This window comes from Melanotaenia boesemani, chromosome 1 (genome assembly GCF_017639745.1).
Source record: "Melanotaenia boesemani isolate fMelBoe1 chromosome 1, fMelBoe1.pri, whole genome shotgun sequence".
Classification (NCBI taxonomy): Eukaryota; Metazoa; Chordata; class Actinopteri; order Atheriniformes; family Melanotaeniidae; genus Melanotaenia; species Melanotaenia boesemani.
Window position 1 is genome coordinate 37,286,971 of NC_055682.1, and position 17,523 is coordinate 37,304,493.

General features: G+C 40.8%; 1 protein-coding gene across 1 annotated transcript in view; it reads left to right on the forward strand.

The window, feature by feature from the left end:
• The window catches only part of mmp15b (matrix metallopeptidase 15b), a 39,036-nt gene extending 22,188 nt beyond the window's left edge, over nucleotides 1-16,848 (forward strand). The window contains exons 5-10 of the mRNA XM_041975861.1: nucleotides 83-244; nucleotides 1,359-1,555; nucleotides 5,785-5,923; nucleotides 9,109-9,259; nucleotides 11,209-11,327; nucleotides 11,559-16,848. Coding sequence (XP_041831795.1) covers nucleotides 83-244; nucleotides 1,359-1,555; nucleotides 5,785-5,923; nucleotides 9,109-9,259; nucleotides 11,209-11,327; nucleotides 11,559-12,067 — 1,277 coding nt within the window. The 3' untranslated portion in view covers nucleotides 12,068-16,848. The remainder of the gene's footprint in view (nucleotides 1-82; nucleotides 245-1,358; nucleotides 1,556-5,784; nucleotides 5,924-9,108; nucleotides 9,260-11,208; nucleotides 11,328-11,558) is intronic.
• The last annotated feature ends 675 nt before the right edge of the window (nucleotides 16,849-17,523 follow it).

Genomic DNA, 17,523 nt, shown 5'->3' on the forward strand with positions numbered 1-17,523 from the left:
TGTTTTCTTAAATGTTCCCACCCTGGGGAAAGAGATAGAAATGCAGTGTGTTCCTCCTCTGAATTGTCCCGTGTTCATCCAGGTAATGACCTCTTCCTGGTGGCCATCCACGAGCTGGGACACGCCCTGGGTTTAGAGCACTCCAACAACCCCCTGGCCATCATGGCTCCCTTCTACCAATGGATGGAGACAGAAAACTTCCAGCTGCCTGAGGATGACCGGCGAGGCATACAACAGATCTATGGTAGAAAATTTTAGATTTTTTTTCTAATCTGCATCTTTTCTCACACTTTTGGTATTGAGTATGTGGTAATCCTCACACATTGTTTAACTTTTATTGTCTGTACATTGTTGTTACACTTCTATTGTTGTAGTTTTGTCTGCAACTTGTCAGGGGACATCAGACACAAATTAGCTGCTAGGCTAACTTTGTACACTTTGTATGCTAAGTTTCATTAACATGGAATATGTCCCTTTCAAACAAATGAACTCATTTAGATCTGTGTCCATGTTTAGATAACAGCTCAGCATAGATAATGAAAATAGGGACTTTTTTTTTGTCATTTTCTGATTCTTATACTTAAAAGAAAGTGACAACAATTTTCAAGAAGACATCTACAGTCACTTATGAAGTCTGTTATGTATTCTTTGCTTTCAAATTTATTTTAGATCTCTGTTTTAGAATTTTAAATTCACCAATCTGTATTTAATTAATATAAAAGTTATAAGATGTTTAATAAAGTACAGATGTTACTTAACGCTTCAATATGTGGTTTTAGGATCTTAAGAAAAACTGTTTGCTTGGTGGGAGCAGTGGCCTCCATGAAACCAAATAACACTGAAAGAGAGGATGTTAATCAGTAAGCTTTAACAGAGATTGGTAGATTTAATGTTCAAACCAAGAGAGATGTGGTTGTTTTTGCCTCTCATTTCCTGTAAACCACCCAAACAAGGCCATTAACCAATGAAAGTGTCCATCACTAGCCTTCATCATCACATGTTTTCATCACTCTTAACAAACTCAAAAGAAGGAGAAGCAGAAAATTCATCTTTTTACATTTTTAGAAGCTAAAATCTCCAAATTTGTGTTATTTTCCCCTGAAATATGAATTTATTTTCACGATGACAAGCAATTGATTGTTACAAATGAAAACAATTAGACATTCCCAAAAGGATGACGTGTTTCTTAAAGTTTTTTTTGTGTTGTAGGGATAATAATATTTTTGTGTTAACCATGAGAAAGGGCAATTCTGTGTCTCTTTATACAGTACATGTCGCTCATGACAGCTAAGTACTGCTCAGCTACTCTATGAGTTGTCACGTCCACCCAGTTTAACCCACTCTGTTCCTCCCTGAAGGTCAGCCAGATGGCAGCCCCACCCAGGCCCTGCCTACAGTGTCACCCCGTCGGCCCGAGCCCAGGCCACCCCAGCCACCCCCTCGAAACCCCGACCGCCCCAGGACTACTGACAGACCAGATCACTATGGGCCCAATATCTGTGAAGGGAACTTTGACACGGTTGCGATGCTGCGAGGAGAGATGTTTGTTTTCAAGGTAAATGCTTTGGTATTTTTCATTCTGTCACTTTAGTAAAGAGTTTACCTGGTTTGCCTTCTTTTTTCACTCAGAATCCTTAGCTGGAAATTCAGTTAACAGCATCAATAAAGTGAGAATCAGTTTAAGACAAAGGGCGTGTGCCTGGCCAACAAGTGGTCTGTTTTCAATCAGGGTCTTGTGTATTGTAAACCAACAGGACTGGTGTTCTTTTATGGGATGGAGCGCTGTTAAAAGGGTGGGGGGTGGTCAGGTGTTTGTCTTAAAGAGCCTCTGGACCCATACAAAACATTTAAAAGGCATTAAGCCGCAGTGAGATATTAACTGGGCTTTAAGCCTAAAAATTGGCAGGATTTAAAACTGATCATTCTTCTGTCAGCTGCTTTTGCTTCCAGCTAGACTTTATTATTTATCCTAAAGTCAGGGTAATTTTGATGTAATGCAATAACTACAATCTCTCGTGGTTATTTGTCATGATTCATCTGCTCTCTGTTTTCAGTCATCTGGTTCACTGGTCAGTGTTAGTGACGCAAGAAGTCAGTAGGATTCCTGTCAGTGCCGAGTTTACTGAAATTTCAGCAGCAATTAGGACTCCCATTTCCTCCTGTGTCGTTTCATCGCTGAAGGACTTATTTGGTGATACTCTATCCAGAGTGTAGCTCTACAAAGATACGTCATGGTCTGTTTCAGTGGGGCAGGCCAGAGATGATACTGCTGAGCAGGGAAGAGGTTTCTGAGCTGAGGAGCAGGGACAGCATCCAGGCTTTGGTTTAGCATTCAGAAATGTTGCCATGGTGTTTGAAAATTTGACCTTTGAGAGTACAGTGAATTGCAGTGGTAAACAGTGAGGTAGACGAAGATACACAACAGTGTCAAACTCTTATTAACATGAAGGAATAAACCAAGAAAGGTTTGAAATGCACGTCTCAAGTGTGGCATTTAAACTCTAAAAGTGGCCAATGCTAAACATTATGACCCATTATGACAGTTTTGTTTTTTGCTTTTTGTTTGGACAGTTTCAAAGGTTTGGTTTACACTCTACAGCAGAGCTATGCAAGCTCACGGATTAGTGTGTGAATACCTCTTATCTTTGAGTGTAGGCTTGTTGTGACACTGACCAGCAGTTTGATATCCAGCTGTCTGGACATATGCTGCACACGGTTGTATCACGACTCTAGGGTTTCATCTTTGCCTCTAGAGGGTGTATTTCTCAATTTCAATTAATATCCCAAAGCTTGTCTGATTTACCACATTCAATACATACCAGTGGTTCTTAAAGTATATTTGACCTGATCCTAGTGAGTGTTGATCAAATACCTTTAGTACTTTTTATAGTCTCTTTTTTTAACCAGTATAATTGGTTCAGCTAAAAGTTAACTCAGTCTTTTATTTTGTTATATTCACTAAAATATATGCACTAAAACTTAATTTCAAGTGAATGGTGATTAAACGTCTGCTTGGATTTGCATTTTTGCTGCCAGCAGTGTGGTTATGATAATAGAAAAGTTAGTTTCCCTGTCAGTCAGTGCACCACGTTTGTCCAAACTTAAATTTACTGATTTGTCTAAAAAGATATCAAATGGCTTAAATATGTTTTATTTAGCATTTCATACTTCCATACTTCTGTATGAAAGTGTAATTTGTAAAGCAACAGCATGGGAACTTGCTAAAGATAAGATTATGACCAGGATAAACCATGTATTAGCTAAACATCAGCATTTTCTGCAGCATCTCTACAAGCATGTTAACTGTTACCTTTTAGCTCAAAACACTGTGGAGCCTGAACAGACTGACAGAGCAACTAGCATGCTCCTATGCTAACTTAGCAATATAGCTGCATTCATTTTTGCAACTTCTGGGACCCTTTGAGCTAAGAAATAATAATGATAGAAAACACCTAACTAAAAATCTGCTTTAATCTTTAGACAAATTAGTGCAGCCTTGCCAGTACAAGTGTATAGTAACACACGTTAGCCACACAGCAGCTAGCATGGCTGAATGAGTGTGAGACAAAACATACACATCTGAGTGGTCATGCACAATTTTGCCTGTAAATACAACCAGAAACAAAGCACAGTGGTTGACTGTAACTGTGGATACTGTGTACACATTATTCCCAGAATAACATTTAGCTATTTCTTTTAGCTTTGTTAAAGGAGATGGCTACACTATGTTCAATAACTTGACTAATTAAACCATAAGAGGTCTCAAAGCCTTGAATTAAAACAGGGCAAAGGCTTAAAATGCCGAAACTTTTTTTCTCTTCTGTTTCTTCTTTCATTCTTGGTATTTGCATGATGACAGAATTTTTTCAACACAGATAAAAATGACCTTTGGCTTCATGTATTATTGGAGCAAAAAGATATAATTTGGTTTGGATTTTATATGTTTTTATCATGATAGCTTGGCTTGAGGTGGATTTTAAACAGACATCATGCCAGCAGGAAATTTTGACTTTCACCATAATCATCCTTCAGTGTTCAGAAAATGTACTTATTGCTGTTCAGCATAGCCATAATTTTCAGTCAGAAGTGCTTTAATTATACGAGTGGGAGTAACCAGCAGCACATGAGCACCACTCTTTTCTCCATGGAGTCAAGTCTGTTAATTTATTTCTCCAGGAAGGTTTCCATTTCTTTTGTCCACATGACAGCAGCAGGATGTAACAACTGATCTGTTTTTAATACTGAAACACCCACACTGGGATAATCAGGCCTTATGAGGACTAATATGGACAATTCAGCTCTAATCTGCTCGACATGCAGATCTGTCAGATGTCTGAAGAGCATCCAGTTGGGCTTGGTCCTGTTCTGTCTCTCTCACCTCGCTCCAGCTCTTCTTCAGCCTGTTCTGGTCTGTACTGTGCCGCGCCGTACTGTCTGCCACTGTGTCCTGCATGAAGGACGAAACTAGGCGTGCTTGCCAGAAAGAAGCTGCACTGAGTGTTTTACGGTTACAATATCCAGGACAAGAAAGGATGACTACTGACTCACCGCTTGTGGATGAGTTTAAGGTTTCAGAATCCAAAATGTCATCTAATAAAAAGATAAAAAAATATGCTCTTGATTTTCTGCTGTTCACACAGTTCTTTAAACCTAACAAAGTAAATCTGATGAACTGTGATGAGCAGAGACAGCAGTACTGGGTCGAGATAAATCCAGCTGAATGGCCTATTAGCATTCTGCAGCAGCAGCAGTGGTTCAGGTGTTAGAGCGGATGTTTTACCCTTAAGGTCTGTGGTTCAGTCCCTGGACCTTCTGTGTGTTGAAATGTCTTTGAGCACGTCCCGTTTTCTTGTCATCGTGTCATTTTGTCTTTAACAGCTTTATATGAAAACGTGTACTAATCACGCAAAGTTAGTCTTCTTTTTGTACGATGTCAGAATGAACCTGAAATGCACCAAAACCTTTACAAGCGAACTTTATTTCTTTAAACTTTTGAATGCACATGTGCAACTTTTGATAGTTTAAGTATCTATTCTGTACAATGCGGTTGTCTAACAGATCTTTTTTACACAAAAAAATCTGAAATATGAATCAGCCACTAAATGTTGTGGTTCAGTGACAACTTTCCTCTTCATCATACTGCTCACATCATCAGACCAAGACCACACTAACACATGACAGGTATATCCACCACTGTTGTTGCTTTTCTATCAGTAAATAATTTAAAAAGATGTATCATTGTGGACTCTGTGTAAAAGCCTTACATTCATGATATAACATCAGTGTAGCACGAACATTTTACATTTAGCAAAGGTAAGTCTAAGGTAACTGTAATTGTGCTTATCCTTGTTAAACTGTACTTTATTATCTGAAAACATAAATGTATATTTCTTAGTTAGGAATGAAGAAGAGAAGCTTCCTTTTTAAACTGATTTAAAGTCTGATAAAACAACATAAGAAATTACACCACTTAACACCACTTAAGCCAACAAATCACTTCTGGCCTTTATTTATTTATTTATTTTTTTAAACTAAATATTTTTCTGTTTAAATTAGCTTTTATTCACTCGTATTAATGTGTTTATGTCTATATTATTTATTTATTATTTATCTTTATTCATTAATTGTTATTAATGTACTTAATTGTTTTATCTTTTCCATTTTTTTCCTTTTTTCCAGATCACCCCCCCCCCCCCCCCCCCCCCTTTTTTTATTCAGTTAAATAATTATAAAATAATTCAGGCATTAAAGGGTTAAGCATTGTATTTGATGTTTTCCCTTCAGGGCCGTTGGTTCTGGAGGGTACGTAATAACAGGGTTCTGGATAACTACCCCATGCCCATTGGTCACTTCTGGAGGGGTCTGCCTGGAGACATCGATGCTGCGTATGAGAGAAGTGACGGCAGGTTCGTCTTTTTTAAAGGTACGTTTTTTTAAACAGTAAAAATCACAAAATACTTTTTCAATTAACTAAGTTATTTTATGAGCTTCTGCAGATTTTTTGTAGTCTGAGCAGCAAGCAGTGATCAACTAACCTTTGCTACGTGTACTACGTTTTCAAGTCAGTCAGTTTTACTTTTTCTAATATCAGGACATTTTTTCAAGATAAAAATATTCTTTTCATCTTTACATGCAAGTTCTTTTTCAATTTTCAGAGCATATGGGACATAATGGACATACTTTTAATATAGCATATATGCTCTCCACCATCTGGTTTCTCCTTTATAATCCTAATAAATTCATATTTCTTTGTGGTCATTTTAAACCATCATGTCCTAATGCTGTCAGATTGTGGCAGTAAAACAGATTCTGGAGCTTTCTTCATCCTTTTTCGGGTAATATGAAAAATACACACATAGCTCCACCTCCGTAAGAAAGCAGCAGTGCATAATGAATTCTACATGCACGGTATAAATCTCTTTTGGCACAGACCATTATTCATAGTGTGAGTCACAGAGAGCAGCTTGTCTTTTACAACGCTGGATAAAGTTGTTGAATGAAAAAGGAAGAACTCAGCGTTTAACGCCGCTTTACTCTGGGTGCTAAGGGCTTTGGGGCAGCTGTTGATAATGAGGAGGATGATGTCATCAGCGAGCCTCTCAGCGTGCCACTTGGCTGCGAGCCATTAACAAAGAAAGGGTCACACAAAGGAAGAAGATGGAGGGCAGATCTGAAGATACCATACAAAGAGAGAGAGTAAAGGGATGTTCTGTTAATAAATGAAGCCATCAGATCAGTCAACTTTACCTCATGCTTGTGTTCCTCTGATATGGAGCAATCATGTAAATGCCAAGGAGTGGGCTTCTTCTTGAGCTGATGTCTTCACATCCATCTAATGTCACCCGTCACTGTGTCTGAAAATGATTTTCACTTTTAAGGAATGTGGTTTAGGCCCCAAATGTTAATATAATGAAAATCCACTCACGTTAGACAGACTTAACACCTGTTTTTCCAAAATGTAATTAAAGCAAAGCAGGATTTATGTCATTCTTACCATTTGTCATTTGAAAACTTCCCAGTTGATTGTGATAAAAAGCTGACAGACTCGGTCCGTGGATTAAAAAAGTGGCATCACAGTTTGATCCAGATCACCAGATCTTCCTTATAAATACAAAGTAAAATTTGTTGTTGTGTCTCATTTATGCTTTATGCTAAATCCACATGCAGACAGAGCCTCCTATCTGTCTTCTGCATCCTTTATATGTACATGTTGGTCCATTTCCAGAGAGCTTTCAGGTGCATAGCCAGAGGTAGCAAACAAAGCAGCGCCACCAGAAACCATGGAGGCAGTGTTGCGCAGTGCGACCAGCCCCAAGGAACAAAAAAAAGAACAAGAAGCTGCCACAATGTATTTAATGGCTGCACAGGCCGCTGCCGTCTACTGTACTGATTCTTTTATGGCTGAGAAAGTACATTATCACAACATCGTCTATCGTCACCATGTTTGCGGTATTACGTATGTAAAGGAAGCATGAATAAGTCTTTATGCAAAATAAGGAATCATAAAATCTCATTTCTACTCCATTTACATACATTAATTGGTTCCAGTGCCAGTTGCAGAAAACGGCAAACGTGGCGACAGTGGAGGAGATCATAATGATTCACATTCTCAGAAACATTGAAAGAGAGGCAGTGCAGTAGACAGCAGTGGTCTCTGTGTGGCCATCAATCACATCACAGCTTCTTCTTCTTTTGCCTGCTGGTACTGCTCTGTTTGCCCTGTCTGCCTATGCATCTACAAGCTCTCTGAAAACAGACCAAAGTTCGCACATGAAGGAGTCAGAGACGGAGCAAAGGCTCCATCTTTATGAATTTGCATATTAAGTGTAGAACAGGCCTGTTCAACTTGAATGCATGAGGGCCCCTGTCCTGCAGGTTTTAGATTCTTCCCTGCTTTAACACACCTGAATCAAATTGATGAATCATTGTACAGAACTTTACAAGCTATGGGATCCTGTTTATTTGTTGAAGCAGGGAACATCTAAAAGCTGCAGGACTATGGCCCTTGAGGACCAGAGTTGAAGATCCCTGGCATAGAGCATAAATGAGCTTTTGATGTATCTTTAGAGTGGTTTTTAATCTGGGTAATTGTATGAGTTAAAAGTACAAATTATATAACCGTCTAATTAGTCTGCTTGCAGTTTCTTTCAGACCTTCTTAGGCCCAGTTAATAAGCCATGCTAGCTCTGAGGGACTGCAAACAGCAGATCTCTGAAATATCTTAGATTTTATGAGGTGAAATCCAGATTTGGGAAGAAACAGCAGAGAACTGTGAGTATAGGAACATGCAGTCTTCGTTCATGTCCGTGGGACAGCTGTTGTACTTGCAGCTCTTATTACAGTAAAATAAAAACATTAAAAAATCCCAGCTGTCATAACTTGAGATAAATGGAAAGAAGAAATAAAATGTTTTTGTCTATGAAGCCGAAAGCTGTGAAGTAAAGCCTAGAATTTTACATCAGGGGCCGTGGACCACAGGAACCCTGGGAAGCAATGCATCAACCTCTTGTTCTCTCCAGACGTTGAGTGTATAGTGCTTTCATTTCAAACGAGGAGCAAGGGCCCGGAGGTGGGTGGATGGATGGGTGGTTTCGGGGGGAAGCAGATTGAAGCCAAAAAGAAATGTAATGGAGGAACGAAGTCCCCCCTGCCATCCAAACTCTGTAAAAACAGTAAAACCTTCCCTTCAACGAGAAATCTGCTTCAGCCTGACACGAGAGCAGCCACTCCTAATGGATAATTACAGGCCAAACCCAAACTCCTCAGTCAATGATGTCGTACTCGCTCCTGCTGGGTTTTGATTGCTTGCCAACAAATCATTACTGCATTCTTATAATTTACGAGTGTGTGTGAAGGTCGGTGTAGTTTGAGATTGTTCTTATCCAGGACTGCCAACAAATAAAATGCATGAGCACAGACGTTTCTGCCCCTGTCAAAATTCAAACGTTTGCATCCATTTCTGAATGTGCATGACCCCTATGCAACCTAGTATACATGTCATGTCCTGTAGGATTGTGTGTGTTAACATTTTCCAGAGTGACTGGGTGTGGAAGAACCTGATGTATGGATTAATAGGGATTGTGCAGCAATTCTCTCTTTTTTCTTCAGGAAGCAGATTCTGGCTTTTCAGGGAGGCAAACCTTGAGCCGGGCTACCCACAAGAGCTGGTTGAATATGGTCAAGACATTCCATACGACCGAATAGACACAGCCATCTGGTGGGAGCCAACCGGTTTCACTTACTTCTTCCAAGGAGATCAGTAAGAAAGCCTTCTGTCTCTCAGCATCACATGAATTTCCTGTTATTCACCTGATAACCGGTTATTAAAACATCTTCATATTTGTATGTCAAACTCTGTTGTTTAATGAAACAAATGTAAAATACACTGCGTCCAAATTTAAAGACCACAGTTTAGGGATTTCACGATAACTTGATTTCACAATTAATCGCAGTATTAAACACTATTCGTCTTTTTTCATAAAAGATTATGTCTGAACCATATCAGCAGATCAGTTACACAACATCTACATGTTATAAAAGAGGCGCGTTTGAGTGGAAAAGTATGGCAGAGGAAAAGTCATTCCCTCCAAACAAACCAACAAAGTCATCCTTGTCGGATTTCTTTAGTTGTAGAAAAATGACCAAGGTGTCATTATGGACGTCGGCTCGCCAGGCTGTAGAGCATGACATGAAAAAGTTGCAATGAAAGGAAGAAAAACAAAGAAAATGTTTGACCACCTGCAGGATAACCACTAGCTTTGTATGCTAAAGTAAAGGTAAATGGGTTAAATTACATAAATGTGTACGTAAGACTGAAATTAAACGTTATCCTGTCATTTCTACTTGATTGTTTTAAGTCCATCTACCTGCCTAGGGACTAAGGTGGAAATATTGACTATAACCTTGCATATTTACATGAGAATGTACATTAATGTGCCTAGTCCCTGTTTTTAAATAAATAAATACATTTGCATTTTTCTGTGTACAACTCAGGACATAAATAGCAACGTCCATTTTAACCTTGTCCTACATCATCGTCCTCATGCTTCCATGCGTCTGTTGCATTGTGATGGTTGTTGAGTCATTTCCTGCACTAGTGGGCAAGTTCAGAGTTCACTCCTGAAAGCTGACATCAGTGTCACACACCGTTTGTCGGTGTAGGTAGGCGATGCCCCTCGGACAAACCCCATTTCATAAGAATCGGATCTGCTCGGGGAGCTCTATTCATCAATAGATATTGATAGTTTTATTTATTTATGGTGTACAGTCTGGGATCATTTATTGGACCAAACATCAGCTCCAAAACGAGTTTTATATAGCTGAGCTGACGGAAAAATGGCTGTTCGGATTGTAAAGGTTGCAGACCTCTGGTCTCAGTGATCATCGATCACCATCATTCAAGATTTTTTTTCAACCATGTTTCTTCCTGGAAGACGATGGTTCCCCACTATCCTTTTAGTTTTTAATGTGTTGGACAGCTCTTAACCCAGTTTTAGTAGGTTCAGCATCTCCTTATCTGTTTTATTTTGCTAGATGACAATAATTTAACCCTTCTGAAGTTTTTTAAGCTACACACTGCATGAGTTGGTGTTAAAAAACTTCCCAGCTGTAATTATCCAATGGTGGGACAACTATTTATGTTTTTTTTTTTTTTGGATGGGTGGTGTATATCAGCATGCTAACATGCTAAAATGAAAAGGTAACACTCAGGAACTTGCTTGACAACTGTAAGCCTTTCCTGCCTGGAACAACAAAATGCAGGCTTTTACAGTATGTTTACACAGCAGATGTATCGAAGTTTTTATCTCTAGATTGGTCTTTTGGACTTCCAGCACTGCTCTGTGCATGTTCAGCTTTCCAGGAGGAACAGCAGAAGCTAAACATTTCTGCTGAGAAAGTCAGAGATTTGCAAACATCCTGTTCTCACTCTGCTCTTCTGTACAACACAAATTTCAATAACACATTTAAGTATGAGCCTCCTACAGGTCTTCCGTGCAGTCCGTCCGCTGTTAGCACAAAGCAAATGACTGACTTTAGATTTGCTGGGGTATTTATATTGAGAACATCTTCAAATGTTCCTTGGAAACAGTTTTGTTATATACACTTCATGTAGGCCCTCTAAATACTGCCCTCTGTAAGATGCCTGTTCAGTTTTTGTTTAGAGAGTTGCTAAACAGTAACAAGCCTCATCTTGGCTGCTGTGTGCAGGTACTGGCGCTTCAACGAGCAGTCCCGCTTGGTAGACAGAGGATACCCGAAGTCAATCAGCGTCTGGGGATCCTCAGTGCCTTCCACTCCCAAGGGGGCCTTTCTCAACGATGATGGGGGTGAGCTGAAATGAGATGATAGATTCCAGTTGATAAATGTGTGTGTTTGTGAGTGTGTGGCAGATAAAGATATGCTGAAACAAAGGATCAGGGTGTGGCCAAGCAGGAGAGAGAGAGAGGAGGGGGGAGCTGAGCTGAAGGGGGAAGTGTTTCTTGAATAAAAATGGTGAAAGTCACTCATCGTACATGTCGTATTTATGTGGTGACTTCTGCTTTCCTCACATTTTCCAGCATACACTGTCTTCTACAAGGGTTCCAAGTACTGGAAGTTTGACAACCACCGTATGAAGAGTGAAGCGGGTTACCCCAAGTCCATCCTGAGAGATTACATGGGCTGCAGCGTGGACCTGGATCCAGACAGAGACACAGACTCTGGCCGCAGATACCCAGATGTAAACCGTCCGCCGTTTAATCCGGATGCAGGACGTGATGGAGACAAAGGCCGCGACCGAGACGGGACAGATCGTGAAGAAGCCGACAGAGACACCGGCAAAGGCTCGGACAGCGACAAAGACGAAGACTATCGGGAGGGCCGAGAAGAAGACACCAACGAGGTGGACGTGGTGCTAAAGGTAGATGACAGCGAGGAGAGGACCATGAACATTCTGATGGTCACCATCCCGTTGGTCCTGGTGCTGTGCATCCTGGGACTGATCTACGCCATCATCAACACGCTGCAGAGCAAAGGTGCTCCACGGCTGCTGGTGCACTGCAAGCGCTCGCTGCAGGACTGGGTCTGACCCTTGACACGAGGAGACGGTGGACTTTGAACTTGAATTGGACTTTAGATACCTCCCCCTCCTCTAATCCAAAACCTCCTCCAGTGATCCATCGGTCTCACGTCTCTGTGCTCAGTGGCAATCGCAGCTCTAAGAACATGTGGTAGTCGATCCATGCAGATACTGTACTGACACATCAGCACACACAAACTAAAAGCAAACATGAATTGTGTCTTACATTTACACCCACCTGGACACACACATCACCTCTCGCCTCCCATGGTGCTCTACGAAGCAGGGACTGTAGTCTATTTATATGAGAGAACTTTGCACATTGTTTTTTTCCTTCTTCTCTTTTTAATGTTGTTTTGTTTTGGTTCATTCTGTGTGACTTTTTTTTGTTGTTATTGTTATTGTTTCTAAGCAGGAAGGCCGCTCTATTCTCTCTCTCTCGTCTCTGCTCGCCCTCCCCTTCCCCTGATCTCAGCAGGGGGGGTTTCTGATAACTTGACATCTGCTCATATCATCTTTCTTGTCACAAAAGGAAGAAATGCAAACAGTTAGAAGAGATTTGCTTTCCACTGAGTGCTGGTCTCTGCTTCATCTTTTATTCTTTTCCCCCTCTGTATGACGTGTCAGTGACAGGCAGGTGGGTTGCAACAGATATTTGACTGTAGTTTACATCGAAGACTTGCTATATGCCCACATTTTATTCTCCTGTTATGGTGTGATTGGCACTCCAAAGGTTGATGCAGAGCTAATTTTGTTTATAACTAAACTTATATTTTTGGCCATTTACGGTCCTGTGCAAAAGATTAATTTATATTTTGCTTCCAAGGATTTGCTGAGATCTGGGCTGTTAACACTGCATGCATCTTTGGGGAGTTCAGTTTCAGTTTTACCATCACATAAAATGATGAACTTGATAATCTGGTTATTTAAAAGAACAAGCAGAAGCCAAGATGTAGGTCAAGATGAAAATCATGACACGAAGAACATCACTCATGTCTGGATTTGAACTTAGCTTATCACAGCGAGACTGGAAGCAGCTGCAAGCATCTCTCATTTTAGCTGTAAACACGTCACACCTTGTTTGTTGTAATCATGCAGAATTGTGGTACAGTTCAGACTTTTGAAGAGGCACATTTGTAAAGCCCCGTTCAGCATCAGCAGTCACATTTTATGAGTACAAGCTTAACATAGAAATCAATGCTTTGAAAACAAGATCCAGGATGTAATAAATTCTAATTCTTCTCATTACTCAGACAAGTAAAGCCTTATTTTCCTTCTTTACCTTGTGCTCACACAGCTGAACCTTCTTTCTTTACCTTATTAGGAATCTCTATTAGGAAAGGGTAAACAGACTTTAAAGGGGACCTCTTCCCCTTGCTTCTTAGTTATGGAGTTAATACTTAACGTGCCTCTTTTCTGTCAACACGGAAACCTCTTTGTTCTGCAGAGGTGATGGTCCAGTGCTTAATGTAAAAAGCCAGTTCACCGTGAAAGTACCCAGGAAAGGGAGCATTTATTGTTCCTGTAACAAAGCAAAGGGTTCACCTAATGTCCTGTGTACTTTCCAAAAGGCTGTCGAATGCTATATTTTTCTTTTAAAAAGACAATTTAGGAAACCCTTGTGACAACTTGTGCTCTCATTGCTGGAAAGTTGGGGTATCTGTAGGCACCAGGGTGGGCTCAGGCCACTCATGCTCATGTGAGCAAAGTCTAATCCTCTTTATCAAAAACAGCAGGTGTGTGCAAATGCTGTTAACCCCAGAGACCTCTTACCGAAACCTTTAACACCCCAAATCAAAACGGCCTCCACTCCTCTTTCATCTTTCCAGAACAAAGGAAGAGGGGGAGCCTGGAAAAATGGCTTTCTTAACCAGTCATACTCTATTTACTCCAACTCATTCATTTAGTTATAAACTTTTCTATAGTTTAAATACATTCAGTTTGTAAGAATATCACAACATATTGTAACTTTTACTGACAAAAATGAAAATCAGTAGCTTTCATATTACACTGGAAATTTAAAAAAAAGAAAAGAAAAGGATTTTAAAATAGGGAGTAAACTGGGGTTAAAGTTAGCAAAACCAGGGGAACTGTCTTATTAAAAGTAGGATTTTAGCTTGTTTTAGTCATCTAAAAACTAAAATAACTTAAGTTTGACTTTAAATCTGAGTGGTAGGAAGGCTTATCTGAGTCAGCGTTAAATAGTAAGCTGCCAGTCTGCCCATGGGGGAAGGTTCAGGTTACGCAGAGATGGACGGAGAGGGGGTGAGGAGATCCTAAATTTCCTGCAGCTGAAATAAGGAAAAGGGGGGGAGGGGACCTCATCGGTGTCCTTCCCATCCGTCTTTATGAGTTTGGACCTCATAAGGAGGGGTGGGAAGGAGAAAAGGCAGATAGAGAGACCTGGCAAACGCTCATATGACCCAAATTTTCTTGCTAAGCTCAACAGCAGCTCTGACCAAGAAGGAAACTTTAGCTTACGGCAGGCGACAGATCAGTGGTAAGATGGCTTGATGAAGTGCAGCTCGTTACCTGCTGGCACACCTGCATACTGAGAGCATTTAAGATTCACCTCCTCCTCTTTTGGGGCTTTTACGCGGTTTGTTGACAGACCGCCACAATATAGTGTTAGACCTCCTATGAAGGTGAAGACAGGTGGAGGCAGATGGAGTTAACAGGAAACTCGTAGTGAAAGCAAGAGAAAGAAAAGCAGAATCAGCCTTCACCAGAAGTCTGACGATTGATCTGAGGCAGGTCGATCACAGTTGCTAGGAAACGGTGTCCTGTGTCCATCACTCACCTCATCATCATTGAGGTTTCGCGGGTGGGGGTTGGCGGACACAGCTAATCAGCGTTAAAAGCAACCCCCGCCCTCGTCTCCACTGTCCTCCCCTGTCCTGTGCTTTCATTGGTCCAACAGGCGCATCAGCAAGCGCTCAGACAGCCGAGCGTCTGGACAAGCTGAGAAACTGCAGACTCACCCTGCTGATGTTAAGCGGAGTTCTTCTTGATCTCTGAAACCGCCACACAACAATTTCAAAGCTGAGAGGAATCAGAGCCTAACCTGAGTTTACCGAGCAGGAAATCATGTTGTTTTAGAGGTTTCCCTGAATTTGACCCTACTTACTGTGTCAAGACGAATGGAAGAGAAGTATGGAAAGGTCAGGAGAGAAATCTGTCAATGCTGACTGATAAGTGTTTTAGTGTGTATGTGTGTGTTGGTGTTCAGTTAATCAGCTCTACTCTCCATCAGCGAGGTCTGTTCTCTGATTGTAAATCTCCATCTCCACCTCTCTGCATTCTCAGCCTGGCCCGAGGGGATCGTAATAACAACAATGGCCTCTTCTCTTCCACTCTTTCTCCTCCCGCTATTTTCTCTCTCTCTAATATATACTCACACAAACACATTATTGTCTCCCTGAGCCCCACCCCACCACACCACCCCTCCTCCCGTTAGGGAAACTAGTCTAGGCCAAGGTCCAGCCTCACACAGCAGAGCCTCTCTTTAGATCCTCCTCCTTCAGCTGTGGAGGGATTTGTTTAAAGAAGCAAAACAAAACCCACAATACCTGTCAGATTCTTTCTATGAGTTGAGTGCAGACTCAGGAACAGGATGTGATGGTCAGATTTCATGTTTTTATGCTCATTTTGAGGTATAGGCTCTTGATGCGAGTGTAGGTAAAGTTAGGACATGTAGAGCTTGTCTGAGCTCTTGTTTCCCTCAGGAGGAGTTTCTATAAACACAGCATGCTCAGCGTTCCTGAATTAACCCTGATGTTTTAGCTGGGGCTCTTTACCAACCTCTTTTCTCTGTTTTTTGTTTTATTTTTTTTTATGTGCACCTCTGTTAAAATCTCATTCAGAAGGCAGGTATTCAGGTCTGCTTTCCACACCCTGTCATGTTTCCCTGTTCTTTGAAATGACTGCAGACTTCAGGAAGTCCTCATCAGAGCTTTGTGGACACCAAACTCTACAAGGAAACAAGAGAATAATCCAAAATGGACTGAAAAGGATTTTTAAAAATGATTGAATATGACAGGATGTGTTTGAACGGATTCAAGATGTGGCCCAAGATGACTTAAGCTGAGGGACTCCGGATCATACTGATGCTTCTTTTTTCCCCAGAATGCATCTCACTGAGTCCATCCACTTTAAAACCACTTCAGTTTAAATCACCTCTTGACTCTCTCACGATGGGAATGGGGAAAAAAAATGGCTGACAAAAGACTTTCAGCACCTGAGTCGTGACTTGATGAGTGCAGCGGATCAGCACTCCTTGTACTTCAGATAGACGTTGAAACTGTCGATCAGGCTACTTTAAAAAGCGCCTCCATCCTCTAGTTGCAGCTACAGTAGAGATTAGAGTTTGATGGATTCAGTCAGCTTTGAACTGACCATCTCTAGTGGAACTGGACTTTTCACGTTTGGCCGTTTTAAAACTCTTTCGTCGTTACTACCTGAGTAATGGTTCAATCATTTTCTGGAAAAAAAAACTAAACAGCATCATCCCTACCTGGGACTAGATGAAAAATAGCAGCAGCTAAATGTGCTCATTGTCTGATTTAGATTTTTTTTTTTTTTGTACTTTTTTTTCTCTCTCAAACTTGACCCAAATTTTCGTTTCTGTAATAACATTCCAATTAGGTTTTTGGGTTGATTTTAAGTGATTTTTTTCTCTTTAGAAAATGTAAGATTTTATACATTTGTGTTGTGTGTTCACCTCTAGTTGAGTGTGTTAACAAGCCATGCTGGACATGTACACATTAAAAATTGCTCTCAGAAATCTTCAAGGTGGTGTTTTAAGAGTTTTGTTTTAATGCTGCAGCTGAAATAGCAAAATACTTTCTGTCTTATCAGTGGAGAATATGCAACTACACTTCCACACGCACACACGTACAGCGCACATAACCTCCACTCTTCCTGCGGTGAGGTCACTATTCAGAGGCGCTAGCTTCCTGTCTCACACGGGACAGGCAGCAGAACGGCCTTAAAGGCCGTGGGAGGTGGAGGGGGGGGTGGCGGTGCCTGGCGGATCGCCAGGAAACCACGAGCAGGGAGGAAGTTAGCAGGTCTCTGGAACGGCCAATAAGGAGCCAAGCAGGGAATGGTGTCTTACTGAGAGGAAGTTCATTGTTCATAGCACCAGCATGGATGTTATCCAAACATCATTACAGCTTACACAGTTACAGATTTTAATTACACGTATTTGTAACACCTACTCAAAGGGCCAGAGTGGAACCAGTTTTTTAGTCCGGGAGTTTATTTTTAAGACCAGTCAGCCTCTTTTTGATGTGGAGTAAACTGGATAAATGAAACATCTGTTCACTACTTACAATCCTGTAGTTTCTATTGTGAAAATAAAAACATTAAAGGCCTCATTTCCTGTATTAATGCACCTGATTACAAAAAATATTCACAAAAAAATTAGTTTCCATGCTTTTCCTTTATGAAAGGGCGTGACTTGC